The following is a 20,188-nucleotide window of genomic DNA, read 5'->3' as shown; positions in this document are numbered from 1 at the left end:
TACTGTTCTCTGCCCCCTGAGAAACAGCCCAGCAGTTTGATTCCCCAAATACACTGTCTTCCTACCCACAGTGTGGTCTAGTTTAGTGGTTTCGCTGAGCCTTTGCTTATAACCAAGATCTCAGGAAAATTTCGTAAATGGGCACCTGCTCTTTATTCAGGAGACGGTTTTTGTGTGTAAAGAGACCAATACAGCTGAGTCAGGTCTGGAAATTGGATGGGCTGACATACTCAGAAATGACTTATGGGCAAATGCCGGAGTGGCAAATGTCACCGGGCTGATGACATGGCAGTAAGAAAATGCTACCCAAACAAAGCCTGTCTGAGGGTGGGGGTGGGGGTAATTTCTAAAGATCTTAGAAGAAATGGGATGGTGTTGCTCTATCTTGTTAGTATGAAGATTTGACTGTTAGATACAAGACTCAAAATTACAGTGTGTGGGGGGTTGTGGTAGGAGATAGCTTGATTGACTTAGCGTCTTCTGCACAAGTATGAGGACCTACCTGAGTATGACTCCTGTGTAAAAGCTGGGTGCAGTGGTGAGTGCTTGTAATTCCATTGATGGGGAAATGGAGACAGATGGATCCCTGGAGCTCACTGGCTAGGTAGTTTAGCTGAATGGATGAGCCCCAGGTTTCTTGAGAGACCCCACCTCAAAAAATAAGATGGAGGGGCCAGCAGGACAGCTTAGGGATAAAGACATCTGCCACCAAGCCCGACAACCCGAGCTGAATTCTAGGAAATCACACGGGGAAGGAAGGAAAGTAACTCTTTAAGTTGTCTTCCACCCCCACACATATAGCACACGCTCCTCCCTCTAAAACCAATACAGATTGAATTAAAAATTTGAAGAAAAAAAACCAAGTGAATGATAGAGACACTGGATGTCATCAACTTTTGGCATTTACAAATGTACATGCACCCAAACACACGCATGAACACACACAATAAATAATGATCATAATACTTAATATTAAGAAGATGAAAGTTTGTTTCTCTCCTCCATGAAAGCTGCTGGCCTGTCAGCTCCACTTGTGACGTCATCAGAAGGTCAGGCTCTCTCCAGGCTGTTCTGCTGAGTCAGGATGCTGACTCTCGCAGGCAGGTTTCAAGGGGAGGCTTCCATCTTTTCAGTGAGTGCCATCAAAGTCTAAAGGGCTCCTCTGTTAAAAGCACCTGCTGCTCAATCATGACTGGTCACATTTGGATCCCAGATCCCATATCGTTCAGCTCACAAACATCTGTTAACTCTAGCTCCAAGAGATCTGATACTCTCTTCTAGCTTCTGAGGGTAGACACACATGTGTACACATACTCACATATATGTAAACACCAAACACACACACACATAAATAAAATAATTGTCAAAAAAGGATAGATTGTGAGTCTGGCTATTTTTGGTGTAAGATGTTTTTACTTTTTTGTAAGATCTTTTTTTAAATAATAAAATTTATAAAATTAAAAATAGAAAAAGGAAGTTGGCCAAGTTCCTTTGGCCAGAACTTAGTTATGTGGCCACCCAGAGCCACAGTTGGTTCTTATTCCCGGCAGATGCATGTCCAGCTGAGAAACTGGAAGCCCATTGCTGAAGATCCCAGACTCTCACCTCAGCACTCAATGTTTTTGCCCAAGTTATTCATGAGAGTGTGTAGGCTAAGCATTCCCTATCTAAGCTGTGATATCCAAAACCTGCAGGCATCAGCCAATGTCCCTTTGAAGTCCAAGTGGCCTCCGGCTGGGAAGTACTACTGTGGAGGGAGACACGGGACATAGGGAGATATGGACGACGACTTTCTCTGCCAGGTTCTGGGATGTTCTTCTTTCTTTTCTCCTGCAGGCAGAAGAGGGTGGCACTTCGGAATACACACTTGGAAGCCAAGTGGACTAGACTCCAAATTCCAACCTTGGTTACGTATGAACCATAATTCCTTCCTGCAGAAAAACTGGCTTGGTTGCTAGGTGTATAGAAACAAGAGTTGATAAGAATGTTCAGCACAGTTATGAGAATCCCTTCCCTGGAGACATTAAACAACGTCCCAACAACAAACCAAAGTATAATTCTACCAGAGCCCACTGTAAGGCTTTCTTGAGCATGAATGAGGGGTTACTTTCAATTTTTTTTTCTTTCTTTTCTTTATTTTTGAGACGGAGTTTCCCTGGCTGTCCTGGAACTCACTCTGTAGACCAGAGTGGCCTCAAACTCAGAGATCTGCTGCTTCTGCCTCCCTAGTGCTGGGATTAAAGGTGTGCGCCACCACACCTGGCTTACTTTCAGTTTTGTAGCTGCAGAGAAAACAAACTCAGGCCAGACCCCTAGATGGAAATAGAAGGATTTATTATTTCATAGGTTCAGTCTTCATGGTGGGAAGAAGTGGTGGAGCAGAAGAATTCCCATCATGATGGCAAAGCAGGAGACAGAAAGACAGAGACACAGAAGGACAGAGACAGAGAGAGAATGCCTGTGACGGCATGCTCCCGCCTTCTTATTTCACCCAAACCCCCAGCCTACAGGGTGGTGCTGCCTATTCTAGATGGATCTTCCTCTTTCTTAGTCTTTTCTAGAAGAGCCCTTGCAGACACAGGTAAAAGCACACTTTATGAATTGCTTCCCAATCTGACCATTAAGATTAGCCAACAGGTTGGGGTGAGGCATCCCTCTGTTGGTTTGTGAGGTAAACAGATGTCCACTGCTGTCCTCCCACAGTTGTCCTTAAGTATCTTCTGTATGGAAGCACCGGGGTCAATGGCTTATCTCACTTCACACTCTCAACCATGCAATGAGGTATCTATTACCCCATTTTCTGCATGAACAAGTGGAGTCTCAGAACTTAGTCGCTTGTCTAGGATGGGTAGCCAGTTGTGCTGGCAGAGTAGGGATGCAACCTTTCTTGGAGCATCGTATTCCTACTCAGGGAAAGCATCTGCCAGTGCCACCACTAGCCTTTATTTACTGTTTTTGTATGTGTACGGTGTGTATGTGTAGGGAATAGAGGTCTGTAGAAGCCAGTCTATGTTTGGACAACATGGTACTGATATGGATATGCCGCAAGGACCAAGTTAGCAAAAAAAAAAAAAAAAAAAAAAAAGGCAGACCTTTGATGTCTGTGAAAACTGTGATATAATCTTTTATTTAACTATTTCTGACAGAATGCCACTTTTGTGTGAGTCTGTATAAATATGGCCTTTAGGTTAGAGGAGAGAGCTGTTACCTTCCTGTGCCAGTCTGCCTGTCTGGAGACCTGTGTACCTACCTCCATGTGGCCTATGGGTCAGTCCGCTGTGTGCTGGTGCGTACCTCCCCAGTAGCCCATATGCTGGTAAATAAGGTTTAGAGATAAGACAGTCTTATCTGTCTGTCATGCTTTGCATTCTCGTCAACCTCCCAGCCTTCTGTGGCCCTTCTCTGTTCCTGGTTTCAGAGCTTGAACCTCAGTGTGTGGAGGTGTATGTGTCAAAGACAACTGCCCTTCTACCTTTTTGTAAGATCCAGGGATTGAACTCAGGTCACCAGGTCTGCATGGCAAACCTTGAGTTTAATCTAGTGGCTGGCTCTGTCCCCTGATCCTCAGGCAAGTTTATTAGGGTACACAATATATCACCACAACTTGAACCATGGTTGACCTCAGAAACTCTTATGTAGCCAAGGATTATCTTGAACTTTTGATTCTTCTCCTTTTGCCTCTCAAATGCTGTGAGTACAGACACATGTCACCTCACAGTTTATGTGGTTTCTGGGTCTTGAACTCAGGGCTTCATGCATGTTAGACAATTATTCTGCCAACTGAGCTGCAGCTCCAGGAGGACATCACTAACTCTTTTGATGTTTTTCTTTAATTAGAAGCCTCTGGTTCTCCAAGACACATTACTGCCATCTGCTGGATCTGTCAAAGCAAAGACCCAGATCCATGGCAACACTCCTGTAGACAGATGTAGGCTGACCTTGCACAGTGCACAACCCATGCAGCTTGGGAGCACTAGCCTCAAGGTAGGGGACAGAAACTGCAGTCAGATGTTTATTGGATGGTAATTCAATAAATTACATGGGTTCCTGATATTATGACCTTTGTGGCCTCTGGAATAGGTAAGTGTTGGATGGCTGGAGTCAACCGGTTTCGGCTGACAAGCACCAGGTCAAGAGAGAGGTGTTTTTCCTTGTCTTGCTTCTTTTGATTCTTAGGTTGATTCTTGGTCCTTGGCTTTGTCACCCCTGCAAAGAGTTGTTTTGAGGCCACTAAAGGGGGTGCCTTTACAATTTCTGTAGAGGATACATTCATGACATCTGCAGAGGGTGGCTTCATAACTACTATAGAGGGTACCTTCATGACATCTGCAGAGGGTGCCTTCATGACTGATGCAGAGGATGTCTTCATGACTGATACAGAGGATACCTTCATGGCATTTGCAGAGGGTGTCTTCATGGCTGATACAGTGGGTGCATTCCTAGGAGGGTACAGGACTGGGTTGATGTTCTTTCCGAGCCCATATGCCTGATCCATCAGTTGAAGCCTAGCTGTGGGATTTTCAGGGATATAGGTTTCTGTGGCCGCGGGGATAGGGACATGTGGCTGCGGCTCTGGGTCCAGAATCTTCCCTGCTACAAAGGGACACAGGTCTAGGCAGTACAAGTTTTTAGCCTCAGGAAAGTAGTACTCACAGTTCCCTGGGAGCTGCTTGGACAGTTTTCTGACCGAGTCCTGTGTCTTGAGGAAGGATGCCGTGGACTTGTTGGTCTTGGAGGATTTGTTGGTGGCTTTGGGGCCTTCTGAAGATGTCTGGAGCAGAACGTAGGTCACTGGCTTTGAGGCTGGGACAATGTTCTTGGTTGTCATCATGGGGTGATGTCCTGTGACAGGTTGGGTGGCTTCAGTCTGGGTCAGGGTTCACAGGAAGCAGTGGCTCATGGGTGGTTGGTGTGGTGCAGAGGTCCCTGGAAACACTGTCACTGAGGTGACCTCAGAGGGCACCCCATTCCTACAGGAAAAGAATTTCTGAGACTGGAGCAGGAATTCTAGGGAAACTCTCAGAAGGGAGGCTCTTTTTTTCCTACTTCTCAATCATTTATCTACTGATTCTTGCATTTATTATGTGCTCACTCATTCCTTCACTTCTCATCTCCTTGTGGGTTGGTTCATATATTCAACCATTCCTTCTACATCGTTAACTGACTCATACTTTCATTAATTAATCCAATAAATGCTGGTCCTGCTGGAACTGGGAATGTCTACAAAGGGTTATGTACATGCCAGGTATACTGACAAGGGCTTAACACTAGCTTAAGGGCTGAGGAGATGTTCTGTGGCTCAAGGCTGGGGAGATGCTCTGTGGTTCAGGGATGGGGGATGCTTGGTGGTTAAGAGCTCTTGATACTCTTGCTGAGGACCTGAGTTCAATTCCTACCACCCAAATGGCAGCTTAAAACCATTTATAACCCCAGTTCCAGGGAACCTAACAATTCCTCTGGTTTTCATGGGCACCATGCATGCATGCAGTTCATGTACATACATGAACGTAAAATGCTTACATACATAAAATAAAAATAAATAAATAAATCTTTAAAAAAATTCAGCTTAAGCCTCTTAAAATTTTCATGAGGAAAGTGATTATTATAGACTGAATATCTGTAACCCCACCTCACATTCCTGTTGAGGCTTGCATTTGGGAGGTGTTATGTAGCAATTTCTTCTGACCTGGAACATTTCATATATTATGGAGGTAAACTCCTTAAGACTCAAAGTTCTAAAGGGAAGGTGTAAAGACTGATGCTGTAAAAACAAACAAACAAACAACTAACAAACAAAACAAAACAAAACTCTCTGGATTCAGGAAGTCCCTAAAACTTAACAGATTCACAAGGTCCCACCCCCTCTAAGCTTATATAAATGCTAAGAGTTGTGATCTGAGCAGAAGCTCTGAGCTTTTCCAGTCCAAAGTTCAAAGGTGCTACCACAATCCTCTCAAGACACACAGGTCTGTCACAGCAACACCCCATGACCTGGTATCAAGTTCTGTCAGAGTTTCTATTGCTGTGGTAAAACACCAGGATCAGAAGCAGCTTGGGCAGGAAAGGGTTCATTTCACCTTTCAGTTTATAGTCTGTCATCCAGGGAAGGTAAGGCAGAAACGGAAGCAGAGACCATGGAGGAGTGCTGCTTCTTTGCTTGCTTGCCAGGGGTTGCTCAGCCTGCTTTCTTATGCACTGGGAGGACCACTTGCCCAGGGGTGGCATCCCCCACAGTAGGCTGGGTCTTTCTACATCAATCACTAATTCAGAAAATGCCCCTAAGACTTGCATACAGGCCAGTCTTATGGAGGTGTTTTCTTTCTTTCTTTTTTCTTTTTTTTTTTTTTTTTAAGATTTATTTTATTTATTACATATACAGCGTTCTGCCTGCTTGCAGGCCAGAAGAGGGCACTCTTTATAGATGATTGTGAGCCATCATGTGGTGCTGGGAATTGAACTCAGGACCTCTGGAAGAACAGTCAAGGCTCTTAACCTCTGAGCCTTCTCTCCAGCCCCCTGGAGTTGTTTTCTTAATTGAGGTTCCTTCTTGTTAGGTGACTCTAGCTTGTGTCAAGTTGGCAGGAAACTAACTAGGCCCGCTGCTGAGGAGAGAAGGCCTGCCAACCTGTGGAGTTGCCCTCAAGTTGAGCAGAGAGCTCCAGGGCTCTAACTTTTAGCAACTGTCACCCATATATATGTGGGCTTTGGTGACGCCCTTGTCTCTGAGTCATCCACACTCTTGTAAGGAAGCCCTTGCTCACACTCTGTAGGCAATCCCAGTGAACGCATTGGCTCACAGGTTAGACGAGGATTGTATTGTTATTTCGGTTTGCCATTGGTGCTCACTCTGGGATGAATTGATACTTGCTCATGTTTCCCCTGGAAGAACGTCACACAGCAGGAGGTCACGAGGGTGGGGCCCTGTGGTGGGATTAGTGTTTTCTCCCCGCTCCCCGCCCATTCCTTGGCCCTGTAAGGACACACCATGAATACACCGCCACCCGTAAGTCACCAAGAAAGCCTTTACCTGTAGAAGAGCCATTTGGCGCTTGCTTCTGAGCTTCCGGCCTCCACAACTGTGAGAAGTAAACGTCTTCTGTTGAAACCATCCAGCAGAAGGTTTTGTTTTGTTATGGCAGCCTCAGCTGACTAAGGCATAGTTATCATCACACTCTCATTTGGGTATTGGGGCGGGGGAGGGGAGAAGGAGAAGGGTAGAATTGAGATATCGTTCATGCCAGGCAAACACTCTAACATTGAGGGGCTTCCCAGCTCTAATCCCTGCCTCTCCCCCCTCTCTTGAGACAGGGTTTCTCAATGTAGCCCTGGCTATACTGGAACTCACTCTGTAGACCAGGCTGGCCTTACACTCAGAGACCCACCTGCCCCTGCCTCCAGAGTGCTGGGATTAAAGGCGTGCGCCGCTGCTGCCGCTGCCGCCACCACCCAGCCAAATTCCCCATCTCTATAGGTAATCTGTTGTTAGAGTTTGGGAATGTCCCCAGGTGCCCCTGGGAGGTGGCAGAACATTTAAGAGGTAGAGCCAGACGGGAGGAAGTGAGGTCATTGAGGCATACCATGAAAGAGGATAGCAGGCCCTGTCCCCTCCCTGCCCCCTTCTCTCTGCTTCTTGACTGGCAAGGGGCAAGCAGCCCCCCTCTGTCCTACCTCCCCCACTGTGATGTGTCGCCTTGTCACAAGGCTGAAGGTAATAGGGCCAAACAACATGGACTGGGACTTCTGCAACCATGAGCAAAAATGACATACGTCATCTGTCATGCTGAGGATGGAGCCCTGGTCCTGATGCTGTGCCTTTGAGTTACATTCACAGCCTCAGTTTTTTTTGGTAGTGTCTCCCTATGCATCCTTGGCTATTCTGGCCAGGACCTTGCTATGCCGAGATCCACCTGCCCCTGCCTCCTGAGTGCTATACCTGGTTCCTTCTTTTTAAGTTGACTGTCTCAAGCATTTTGCCACAGCAACGGAAAGCTGATTGAGACAGCTGTTCTCCACAGAGCTAGGCAACAGCCAGGCTGGGCTTCGAATCCAGGCAGGTAGTTCTCAGAGTGTAGCCTCTCCCCTGCAATGCTGGACCACCTTCTGAAAACAAGGCCACCTCTCTGTTCCCAGGCCACACTTTAATGGGGTAAGTACTACTCACGAGGTGAGCAGAATAGTGGGGAGGGGTAAGACTTGGGGACCACACCAAGTGCTGTGGGAATCATAGGGGTGGCTTCACTCACCTGATGGGGATGTGGGTGACATAAATGTTCTCTTGCTTACTGGTTAATCATACCCTCCTCATCTGTGACATCAAGTCCACGCCTGGAAGAGGTCTTCGTGCACTTACGCAGGGACTTGTTGATGGCTCAGTCACCACTGAGCACTAACTGTGGCATCAGAGTTAGAGAAGGGACAAAATTACCTCTGTCCATCGGGAGTGCACAATCAAGTGAGTGAAACAGTGGAGGGGGCACACCAAAGCCATTGCACACGGATCCACTCAACCCTCGGAGCTTGTCTTGGCCTTTGAGGCTCTACATAGCTGAGGGCTGTAAGGGCCAGGGAATTGGGAAACCTTGTTCTAATCCACCCGACCTCAACTCTGTCACGCTGTGCATTCAATTGTCTTTACCCCTCTGAGCCTTGATTTCCCAGGATCTAACAATGGGTAGTGCTAGGTAAATGCTTCATACTATTAATCTAGTCAGTACCTCCTACATCTGTTTTCCACTTTCTCCGGTCGTGAAGTCTGACAGCATAGTCATGTATCATTGTTAAAACATTTTATTGCATCTATCCCCTCTTTCAGAGATAGAGTCTCCTGATGTTGACCTATGAACTCTTGGAGCTCAAACCATCCTTCCACTTGAACTTGGGAGTTGCTGGGCTCACTGGGGCATGCCATAATGCCCAGCTGTTACTAATCCATCACCACTTTACAAGTGAGGAGCAAACCCAAGATCACACGGCCTAAAAGTGGCGGAATGGAGTGGGCTGATGCCCTATAGATGTAAGAATTTCACTGATGCAAAACTCAGTTGCCATTTTCACCAAATTGCTATGATATTCCCAACTAGGAAACAAAAAAGAATGACTAGACCTCAAAGAACTGCCAGAAATGACCATTCTTCCCGGGGAGAGAATCCACAGCACAGTGGAGGAGCAACCGGCGGCCTCTGGGGTAAGGCAGATCTGGGTTCAGACATTTTCTGATTGGAGTTCTCTGTCTTCTCTTCTGAGGCAGTAGATGAGAGGGCCTGTGACAGAGACAGGTTCTTGTCGCCTGCTGCACTTACATTTGTTTATATTTGGAATTCCCTATAAAGTGAGGAAACTCCAAATAAACCAACGGCAAGTGGGGTTTGTTAACTTACAGGATTGGGAAGCTCGGTGGCAGGCCAGGGACTCAAACAGCAGTGTCAAGAATCTGTCTTTTAGCCGGGCGGTGGTGGCACACACCTTTAATCCCAGCACTTGGGAGGCGGAGGCAGGCAGATCTCTGTGAGTTTGAGGCCAGCCTGGTCTACCGAGTGAGTTCCAGGACAGCCAAGGCTACACAGAGAAACCCTGTCTCGGAAAAAAAAAAAAAACCAAAAACCAAAATCTGTCTTTTGTCTTAGTTGCTGTTGTAGTTTTCATGGCTGTGGTAAACACCATGATCAAAAACAACTTGGAAAAGAAGTTCATCATTGAGGGAAGCTGAGCAGAAGCTCAAACAGAGACCTGGGACAGGAGCTGGTACAGAGGCCATGGAAGAGCACTGCTTACTGCCTCGCTCATCATGGCTGCTCAGCCTGCTTTCTTATACACCCAGGACCATCTGCCCAGGGAGCCACTGCCCACAGTGGGCTGGGTCCTCCTACATCAATCATTAACCAAGAAAATGTCCCACAGATTTGCCTGCTGATGGAGACGTTGTCTCCATTGAGGTCCCTCTTCTCCGATGACTCTGGCTTGTGTCAAGTTGACATAAAGTAGGCAGCAGTTCCCTTCAGTGCTTTGGCCTCACTGAAGCAAGGGCCACGCATCAAACCAGGCTACCACCTTCTCATCCTGGGATGCAAAGAGTAAGACAGATCTTCCTGCCATTGATGAAATCTCAGAGAACCCCAATTGGACCAGCAGCCATGTGCTTTCCTTGGAAAATCCAGTAGTCAGAAAGATGGCTTCTGCAGTTCTTTAAGTAAAAAATATATTTATTCTAATTTAAATAATGTGTATGTGCACAACTATGTGTGGGTATGTAGACTTGTGAATACAGGTACCCTGGAAGGACCAAGCAGATGCCATAACAGGCTGTCAGTCTTCTCTTAGAGATCAGGCCTCAGTTTCCTGAGACTTGAGCAAGCAGTTTCTGGGAGGGCCGTGAACAAAAGACATAGTCCTTGCAGTAGCTCCCTTTCTGCATGTACTCTGACTGCTCAAGGTTCAGCCACTTGTTTACTGTCTGGGACCTCTCACCAACTTAGAGCTATGTGCATGAGTCAAGGACAGAGCCTGGGCCACTGAGTCAGCCCCCACAGTCAGTACATGCTGGGCCAGCCAGCCTCCACGGCAGCTCAAGGACAAAGCCTGAGACTTGTCCAGACCTGCCCCAAAATGATAACTGTAACCCCCAACCAGTAAATTCAAAGGTTACACACCCTTACCCAATCCTCTAACGCAAAGGCTTGTACCACCCTGCTTGAGGTTTTTCCCTTCAAAAACACCTCATTCTGAGAGTTCAGGGCTATCTTCCTCCACCCACTGTGTCAGAGTGTTGGACATGGACCAAGGCTGGGCTTGCTTGTTTATCAATAAACCCCTGTGTGTTTTTCATTGGATATCGGCTCTGTGGTGGTCTTGCTTGAGAGGGGGGGTCTTGTGACATGGGCACAACACTCGAAGCATCCAAAAGAGGGTAACAGACTCCTTGGAGCTTCAGTTATAGCTCGTATGAGTCACTCGAAATGGATGCTGGGAACTGAACTGGGGTCCTGTGCAAGAGCAGTGCATGCTCTTAACTGCTGAGCCATCTCCTCAGCCCCACATTTCATTTATGTGTGTGCATGCCTGTGTGCACCATGGTGCACATGCAGAGATCAGAGGACAGAGGCAGGTAGATCACACACAAGTGACGGCCATCGTGGGCTACACAGTGAATTCTAGGTCAGACTGTGCTGCAGGTAGGACCGTGTCAGAAAAACAAACAACAGAGCTACAAGAACCCCAGAAGTGGGCTGGCAAGATGGCTCAGTGGGTAAGGTGCTTGCCACCGAGCCTGACAACCTGCATTCACTCCCCAAGCCCTGCATGGTGGATGGAGAGAACAGATTCCTGCTTTGTCCTCTGCCCTCGGAGTGCTAAGATTACAGGTGTGCTCCACCCCCCCCCAGCTCTTTAGATCAGTTTGTGTGTTTGTCAATGAGGATAACAATACTTCCCCTCTGCGTGCCTGGGGGGCTTAGCTGAGCTGCTGTGAATGAGCTGCAGGGCACTGTAGATGGACAGGCTCTCAGCGTTCCTCTGCGGCAGGGTTTCTTGTGGTAACCTTTTATATTATCACATTTGTTCTGTACTGAACTGTAAATCCCTCATGGATGAAGGTTGGGTTTAATCCAGCATTGAGTAATGGGAGTCTAAGAGTCAAGTGACCTTCTGTTCTTTTTCCTTCTTGAGACTGGGTCTTACTTTCTGGATCACATTGGCCTTGAACTCACAGGGAATCCACCTGCCTCCCAAGTGCTGGGATTAAAGGCATGTGCCACCCACCACACATGGCCCAAGTGACATTTCTTTAGATGTGTCTCACGCCTATAGAGAAAGAATTCCTTCCTTCTTGGTGTGCCAGGAAGTCCCAATACATGTAGCTTAGAAATGAGACTTTGCAGGGCTGGAGAGATGCTCAGCCGTCAAGAGCACTGGCTGTTCTTCCAGAGGACCTGGGTTCAATTCCCAGCACCCACATGGCAGCTCACAACTGTCTGTAACTCTAGTTCCAGGGTAACAGACACCCTCATACAGATATACATGCAGGCAAAACCAGAAATGCACATAAATAAATTTTAAAAAAAGAGAGAAATGAGACTTCACAAATTATAGGTCAGGCCTTCTGTGTGTGATAACTTCTCAGGTCTGAATCAGGTCAAAAGCCATGGCCCAGGGCTTGGGATGAGGCTCCACTGGTAACATGCTTGCTGCACAAACGTAGGGGTCTGAGTTTGGATCCCCAGAACCCCCACAAAAGCTGGGCATGGCAGTGTGTGTTTGTAACCAAAACTCTGTGGGGAGCGGGCAGAGACAGATGGGTCTCAGGAGTTCACTGCCCAGTCAGCCTAGACAAATCAGTGAACTCTGAGTTCAGTGAGGGACCCTGTCCTAAAAAATGAGGTGGAAATCGATAGAATACACCCGGCATCTAACTGTGGCCTTCACATATACCTATACAGATGAGTGCACACGTATAGAATGTGTTCCCGATAAGAGTGTATAAGATCCTTTTCATAGTGTCATTTTCAAAACCAGGCATTTTCTGTCTTTCACCTTCTGTTCAAAATAAGGGCAATATGTGACATTTTGCTGCTCCTTACACTTTCCTTTCTCTCACTGTGGAGTCCGAGCACCGTTTCATGCGGCTCCTGGACACTTGGGTCTCCTCCAGGACACTTTGGAGCCTTGGGGGCTGCACAGCTCTGATGAGCATACCAGAGTCTCATTTTCATGCTTCCTAATATTTGTGCACCTTCCCTCCTAATGTCTTCTTCTCTCAAAAGGCTAGACACGGTTGGCATCCGCCTGCGCCTGCTGAAGGGCACTGAGTCTCTTTGTAGTCATTCCCTGTAGTTGGAAATCATACAGAACAAATTGCAGAGTGCCCGGAATAAATATGTGAGAATTTCCAAGCTGTGGTGACTGATTGTTAATCTGCCTTGCTGTGGGGCAGGTTCCTGAGACGGACTGCTCACGGGCTGTGGACGCTGTGTGACCTGGAAGGTTTGCCCCAGAGGCTCATTTAGCAGCTGTAAGGGGCAGCGCTGCCTCGCAGGGCATATATTGGATATGACGGTCTGTGTGAGTCAGTGGCTTCTTGGCTGCAAAGAACCTGTAGGGTCCAGCATTACCTCTCCTAGTCCTCCAGGACAGCTAAATTGGCCTTCAAATTACCTTCGATGCCCTGGGCCTTGGAGACTGATCCTGGCATGACTCCCATCCTCCTTCCCAGCCCAGTCACCACCATCTCTATTTCTGCACCTTGAGAACAATTGCTCCTGGTTCCTTGAATATGATCACACATTTTGAAATCGGAAAGCTCTGTATTGGAGTAATGATTTCATTCTCACATTCTAAGTGCTACCTACAATGACAGGTACATAGAAACGACTCAACAAATTGTTTTTTATTTATTTATTTTCTAGACAGGTTTTCCCTGTGTAGCCCTGGCTGTCCTGGAACTCACTCTGTAGACCAGGCTGGTCTTGAACTCACAGAGATCCACCTGCCTCTGCCTCCTGAGTGCTGAGATTAAAGGTGTGTACCACCACCTGGCAACAAATTGTTTTAAGACTCCGGGGCCTGAGAGATGGCTTAGTCAGTAAAGTGTCTGCTGCTGAAGCCTGAGGACCTGAGTTCAGATCCCAGCACCTGTGTGAAAAGTCAGGCATGGGAGCACATTGTCTGGAACCCCAGCACTGAGGGAACAGAGATGGGGGATCCCTGCCACTCACTGACTGTCCAGCCTAGCCAAATCTGAATCTCCAGGGCTGATGAGAGACCCTGCCTCAAAAAATGACATGGAGAACAACTGAGAAAGATACCTAATATGATCTCTGGCCTCCATAAACACACACACACACACACACACACACACACACACACACACACACACACCAACCATTCAGATGTGGTCTTTTAGTATTTTGCTGATGTCATGGTTTTTGGTAGTGTTGTGGGTGGGACTCAGGGCCTTGCACATGGTGGACAAGTGTCCTACTACTGAGTTGCACCCTCAGTCCCATCAAATATGGTTCTTAGGTTATATAGCATGAATAGGCTTGTGTGGATGGAGAGCGTCAGGACCTGCTCCCTTCCATACTTAGCATGTGTAAAGTCCATGGAGCTGGAGGCCCTGCTTCATTTCTCCTGAGATTTTCAGTCATGGCTACTCCTGGCTCATAGTAGGTATTCAACAAATTTTTAAGTGTTGGTAACTTAGCATAGTTTAGTGCAAAAGTTTTTCAGACTGTTTGGTGTGTTGGGGGAAAAAAAGTTAGTGGATTGTAAATATTTTTAAAAGCCAGAGGGAGACTCTAGAAGCATGGAAGAGCAGGGAGCTTAACTGGACAGTTAACTCTCTCCTTAACTAGACAGAATTTATAAGGAAGGATCTGTCTGATTGAACTGTTGGGGAAACCTGGGACCTATTTTTTTTTCCTGTTATTTTGAAGAGTCTCGCTCTGTGTCCCAGAATGACCTAGAACTCACTATGTAGCTTAGACTGGCTTAAAACTCACTGTGATTCTCCTGCCTCAGACTCCTGCACGAGTCACCATCTGGAGTATGTGTAAAGGATTTCGGCTTCTGAGGCAAGCTGGGATGGTAGACTGTGGCTAACTGATTCACAGCAGAGGGGCGGCTGCATAGGCTCTAGCCTCAGAGCAGAACTCCTGCTGTGGCCTCCTTCCTCTCTGCCCCCATCTCCAGAGGATCACACAGATCTCCTCCTTCGCCTCCCTCACCACCCCATCCCTTTGCTTCAGCCATCAGCTCCCACAGCTCTCCCCGGTAACCGCTGGCCAGGAAGCAGAGAGGGCAGGGCAGCAGGTAGATCCTCAGAGCTACGCTCTCCCTCCTCTCCTCCTAATCCCTCTCACCCCAGTAGCAGACCACCTGCTGTGACCTCTTCCTCCTCCCCACCCATTCCCAAGGGACTAAGCAGATCCCGGAGGCACACTCTGCTTTCCTCCCTCCTGTGGACCCACTCAGCACCCCCTCTTCCTTTAGCCCATCTCCACCCTAAATGTCAGCTCCCAATAACAAGAAACACATTTTACCTGGAACACCCTGTGGCCATGTCTGGCAGGGATTCAGAAGCCTTCCAAATCAGGCAACACACAGTCAGAATACTTTCCTAAGAACCAAAGAGGGCAACAGAAACCAAGGAACAGAACACTCACCCAACAAAGACAAGACCAGGTATCAGCACCTAGAATCACAACCATCCCAATCCCAGATACCTAGATGTCAGCATAAAAACAGGAACAGCCAGGACACGATGCCTCCACCAGAACCCAGCAACTCTACTACATTGGGCCCTAAGAAATGTAGTACAGCCGAAGCACAAGACAAGGATTTCAAAATAGCTGTTCTGAACACGCTCCAGGGCCTAAAGAGGAGAGGAACAGGCCCGTTGATGAAACCTGTGAGGGCACAGTCAAACCGTGGAGTGAAGTGAAGAGAGCAGTTCAAGACCTACAAGTGGAAATAAGATAAATCAAGAAAAACCAAACTGAGGGGAAGCTGGAAATGAAAAATTTAGAAATTCCCACAGGAGGCAAGTCTCACCAGCAGAATTCAAGGGACAGAAGAAAAAAAAAAACTCAGGTATTGAAGATAAGATAGAAGAAATGAATACCCCAGGTGAAGAAAATGTTAAATCTAAAACAACAACAACAATAACAACAAAACAATAATTAAGGGCTGGAGAGATGGCTCAGCGGTTAAGAGCACTGGCTGCTCTTCCAGAGGTCCTGAGTTCAATTCCCAGCAACCACATGATGGCTCACAACCATCTGCAATGAGATCTGGTGCCCTCTTCTGGCCTGCAAGCATACATGTAGGCAGAACATTGTATAATAAATAAATAAATAAATAAATAAATAAATAAATAAATAAATCTTTAAAAAAACAAACAAACAAACAAAAAACAATAATTAAAAGAAATTTGGGACACTGTGAGAAGATCAAATCCATAAATAATAGGAATAGATGAAGGAGAAGAAACCTAGGTCAAAGGCACAGAAAATATTTTCAACAGAATCATAGAAGAAAATTTCCCCTACCTAAGGAAGGAGATGCCCATTAAGGTACAAGAGCACACAGAGCACCAAATAGACTGGACCAGAAAAGAAATTCCCCATGGCACATGATAATAAGAACACTAAATGTACAGAACCAAGAAAGACTATTAAAAGCTGCAAGGGAAAAAGACCAAGTAACATTTGAGGGCAGACCTATTAGAATAATACCTGGTTTTCAATGGAGACCCTGAAAGCCAGAAGGTCCTGGACGGACGGGCTGCAAACTCTAAGAGACACAGACTGCTACCAGCCCAGACTACTATACCCGGTGAAACTTTCAATCACAATAGTTGAGGAAAGAAAATCATTCCCAATAAAACCAAATTTAAGCAGTATCTATATAATTCGAGCCCTACAGAAGATGCTAGAAGGAAAACTTCAGCCTAAAGAGGCTAACCACATCCAAGAAAACACAAGAAATACATAACATCAAAAGAATGGGGAAAAGAAAACCCCACACCACCACAACAAATCAATGGGAATCAGCACATATTGCTCATTGATAACTCTCAATATCAGTGGTCTCAATTCTCCACAGACTAACAGAATGGATGTGAAAATAGGATCTATCCTTCTGCTGTATCCAATAAATACACGCCCCCCCCCCCCCCCCCCCCCCCCCCCCCCCCCCCCCCCCCGCAGACAGGGTTTCTCTGTGTAGCCCTGGCTGTCCTAGAGAGTAAGGGACTCAGGGCCAGGATGGTTCTCCCTAGGAAGGAGAAATAGGATAGATTGTTATGGATGGATAACAGGGGCTGTGTGCGTGCGCGTGTGTGTGTGTGTGTGTGTGTGTGTGTGTGTGTGTGTGTATCAAACAGGGAGGGGGAGGGGAGAAAAGGGGGAGAGAGGGAATATGGGAAGGAACAGCTAAAACTAAGGACTATTTGAGGTGTCGTGTGGAAATCTAATATAGTAGAAGCTTCCTAACATGTATACATACATAAAGGCGATCTAAATGAAATTGCCAAATAATGGGGGGTGGGGACAGAGCCCCCACTGGATATCTATTATCACCAAATGGATCTTCCAGTTCTGGGAATAGGTTATACTTCATCGAGTTCTTGACCAAAGGGGTCCTGTGGGAACCTCCCCAAACCCCAGGGTGTTGCCAAGGCTCTTGGCAGCTCCACAGAAGCCGACAGTAAAGCCCCAATGCCGAAGACAACACCCACATAACTCTTGAACACGAAGAGGTCAAGCCGGTGCCTACCTAGAGCCTTCACCCCTATGTTCATGGTACAGGAAGGTACCCTGCATGCTACCCAAGGAGAAGTGTGGACACTGACCCAGCTCCAAACACTTGACTTTAACTGGTGACCTGCTTGTACGATGCATTGGTGCAAGAGTGGCATGAAGCTTGTGAGACTAATCAGCCAATATCTTACTCGAGTTGAGGACCAGTTCATGAAATGAAACCCATACCACATGCTGTTTGTCTGGTTAAGAACCTGGGACTAGTCAGGCCAGGGAGCTAGGGGAAAGCCAAATATTACTGTTCTGTTAAAGGAATGTAGCAATTAAGTGACTCCTAATGACATTCTGCTGTACTCATGGTCTAGGCCTTGCTCAGCCATCATCAGAGAAGCCCTCCTCCTGCAGCAGATGGGAACAAATACAGAGACCCACAGTCAGACATTATGCAAAAAGTGAGAGACCTTGGGACACTCAGCTCTGAAAGGGATGTCTCCATCAAATTCCTGCCCTCAGGGCTTGAGGAACCCTTCAGAAGAGGAGGTGGAAAGAGTATAATAGCCAGAGGGGATGGAGGACCCCAAAGAAACAAGGCCTTTTAGATACGACAGGGCTAGCTCACATATGAACTCACAGAGACTGTGGCAGCATGCACAGGGCCTGCTTACGTCTGTACCAGGTGGAGTCCTAGAGATGAAAGAAGTGAACATATACCCCCACCCTAACCCAGAAGCTATTTCTAATTGTTAGCCACTTGCAAATAAGGAATAATTTTCTCCAAGGGAGTCTGGTCTCACCAGGGAAACAAACTACTATTAAGCGTAGGTCACATGCCCAGCCAACACAAAATGAACTCAATGGCATCTTTGAAAAAAAATTTTTTTTTATAATGTTAAGTCATTTGTTTATTTATTTTGCCTTACAGATTCTTTGTGTGCATATATTATGGCTTTTGGTTTTGTGTTTTTAATGTGACTTTTCTGTGTGAGAATGTGTGTTATCTCTGTATCTATATGCATTTTTTTGTGCTTTTTCTTTGGCTCTTTTTCCTGTTTGGTTGTTTTGTCCTATCCTGATTAGTTTGTTTTTGTGCTATTTTATTTTATTTTATTTTATTTTATTTTATTTTATTTTATTTTATTTTATTTTATTTTATGCCTTAGTTGCTTGTTTGTTTTCTTTTTTAAAAAAAGTAATGTGGCCAGGCGGTGGTGGCGCACGCCTTTAATCCCAGCACTCGGGAGGCAGAGCCAGGCGGATCTCTGTGAGTTCGAGGCCAGCCTGGGCTACCAAGTGAGTCCCAGGAAAGGCGCAAAGCTACACAGAGAAACCCTGTCTCCAAAAACCAAAAAAAAAAAAAAAAAAAGTAATGTGTTATTATTTTTGAAAGGTCTTTTTTGTTTTTTGTTTTTTTGAGACAGGGTTTCTCTGTGTAGCTCTGGAGGTCCTGGAACTTGCTCTGTAGACCAGGCTGGCTCCCAACTCAGAGATCTGCTGACCTCTGCCTCCCAAGTGTTGGGATTAAAGGAGTATGTGTTGTGGAATATTAGTTCAAGATGTGTGACATTTGTTTATGCTGTGGAATATTTGTTTAATGATGCAAAGATGTGTTGCATTCTTTTATGTTGCATTTGTTTAACTCTGCAAAGCTGTGTTACTTTGTCTGCCTAAAACACCTGATTATCTAATAAAGAGTTGAACGGCCAATAGGTAGGCAGGAGAGGGATAGGTGGGGCTGCCAGGTAGAGAGAATCAAAAGAAGGAGGAGGAGAAAGAGGAGGAGGAGGAGGAGGAGGAGGAGGAGTGAGAAAGGGAGAAGGAAAGGAGAAGGCCAGGGGCCAGTCACCCAGCCATGGAGTAAGAAGGAAAGGAAGAAAGGTATATAGAATAGAGAAAGGTAAAAGCCCAGAGGCAGAAGGTAGATGGGATAATTTAAGAAAAGCTGGCTAGAAACAAGCCACGCTAAGGCCAGGCATTCATAAGTAAGAATAAGTCTCCGTGTATTTATTTGGGAGCTGGGTGGTGGGCCCCCAAAGACCTAAGAGTAAAAAAAGCCAACTCCATGTGTGTCACCCAGCTGCCTGTTTGTCCTCTAAGGAGAGACAGGGTGTGCAACCAGATGGTAGGGAAGTGGGGAAGAAATGGGAGGAGTGGGGAGAAGGAAAACTGGAGTCAGAATATACTGAATGAAAAAAAATCTATTTTCAATAAAAGAAAAAGAAAGTTAAGCTGGCTGTTGTAAATTCAAATTGAGCTTTGTGATATCAGGAGATGAAATCCCATTGTAACCAGAGAGGAAAAAAAATACATACACGTAAGTGTGTGCATTCAGAAGGCATCTATAGAACATGCATACACACAAAAGGAAATAAGACAAAACCCTTTACTGTGGAGAATCTGCTAAATTCAAAAGGAGAGAATAAGGCAGGAAATGAGGGGCAAAAAGCTATAAGATAAATAGAAAGCAAATAGTAAAACAATAAAGCAAGTTTCCTCCTTATCAATAAACACATTAAATATAAAAGTACTACATTTTCCAGTCAAAAGGCAGAGATTGCAGAATGAATTTACAAAAATATGATCCAACTACCCAGTATCCACAGGAAATCCACTTTAGAGCTTCAGACACAAAGAGATTGAAAGTGAGAGGAGAGAAAAAGATGTTCCATAGGAGTATAGGCAGAAGAGAAGTTATAAAACAGCCAGTCACCTAAAGACAGACACTGTATGATTCTACTTGGTGATACATAGAAGCAGAATGTAGGAATAAGTAAGACAGAAGACATCTGATGTTGATCTGTGGCCTCCAAATGCGTGTACACACACACACACACACACACACACACACAAACACGTGCACATATCTACATGAACATGTATGTATATGGCACACACAAAATTAAAAGAATAAGTTGAGTGTGGTGGCAGCTATTTTTTTT

The 20,188-nt window shown here is 46.1% G+C and overlaps 1 protein-coding gene and 1 long non-coding RNA gene across 3 annotated transcripts; one reads left to right on the top strand and one right to left on the bottom strand.

Annotated features, from left to right (window-relative positions):
• Positions 1–3,999: 3,999 nt before the first annotated feature.
• On the bottom strand, positions 4,000–7,683 carry LOC131915202 (uncharacterized). Of its 2 annotated transcripts, XM_059268258.1 has the most exons (4): positions 7,578–7,683; positions 7,028–7,171; positions 4,316–4,970; positions 4,000–4,206 (listed from the first exon to the last, which is right to left on the bottom strand). In XM_059268258.1, the coding sequence occupies exons 3-4, from the start codon at positions 4,829–4,831 to the stop codon at positions 4,201–4,203; spliced, it is 522 nt and encodes a 173-aa protein (XP_059124241.1). In that variant the 5' UTR covers positions 4,832–4,970; positions 7,028–7,171; positions 7,578–7,683; the 3' UTR covers positions 4,000–4,200. The 2 variants fall into 2 exon arrangements, with proteins under 2 accessions (XP_059124241.1, XP_059124234.1); XM_059268251.1 differs by having other exon boundaries at positions 4,000–4,970.
• Positions 7,251–9,216, top strand: LOC131915214 (uncharacterized). The gene is made up of 3 exons (XR_009380292.1): positions 7,251–8,146; positions 8,319–8,452; positions 8,813–9,216. It is a non-coding gene; the product is annotated as an uncharacterized LOC131915214 (long non-coding RNA).
• The last annotated feature ends 10,972 nt before the right edge of the window (positions 9,217–20,188 follow it).

The sequence above is a fragment of the Peromyscus eremicus genome, chromosome 1 (genome assembly GCF_949786415.1).
Source record: "Peromyscus eremicus chromosome 1, PerEre_H2_v1, whole genome shotgun sequence".
Taxonomy (NCBI): Eukaryota; Metazoa; Chordata; class Mammalia; order Rodentia; family Cricetidae; genus Peromyscus; species Peromyscus eremicus.
The sequence above is the reverse complement of the archived record's forward strand: the minus strand, read 5'-3'. Positions and strand labels throughout refer to the sequence as shown.

What these genes read in the sequence shown, in the direction of transcription:
- LOC131915202 (XM_059268251.1), bottom strand. Translation starts at nt 4,831, where the DNA reads ATGATGACAACCAAGAACATTGTCCCAGCCTCAAAGCCAGTGACCTAC.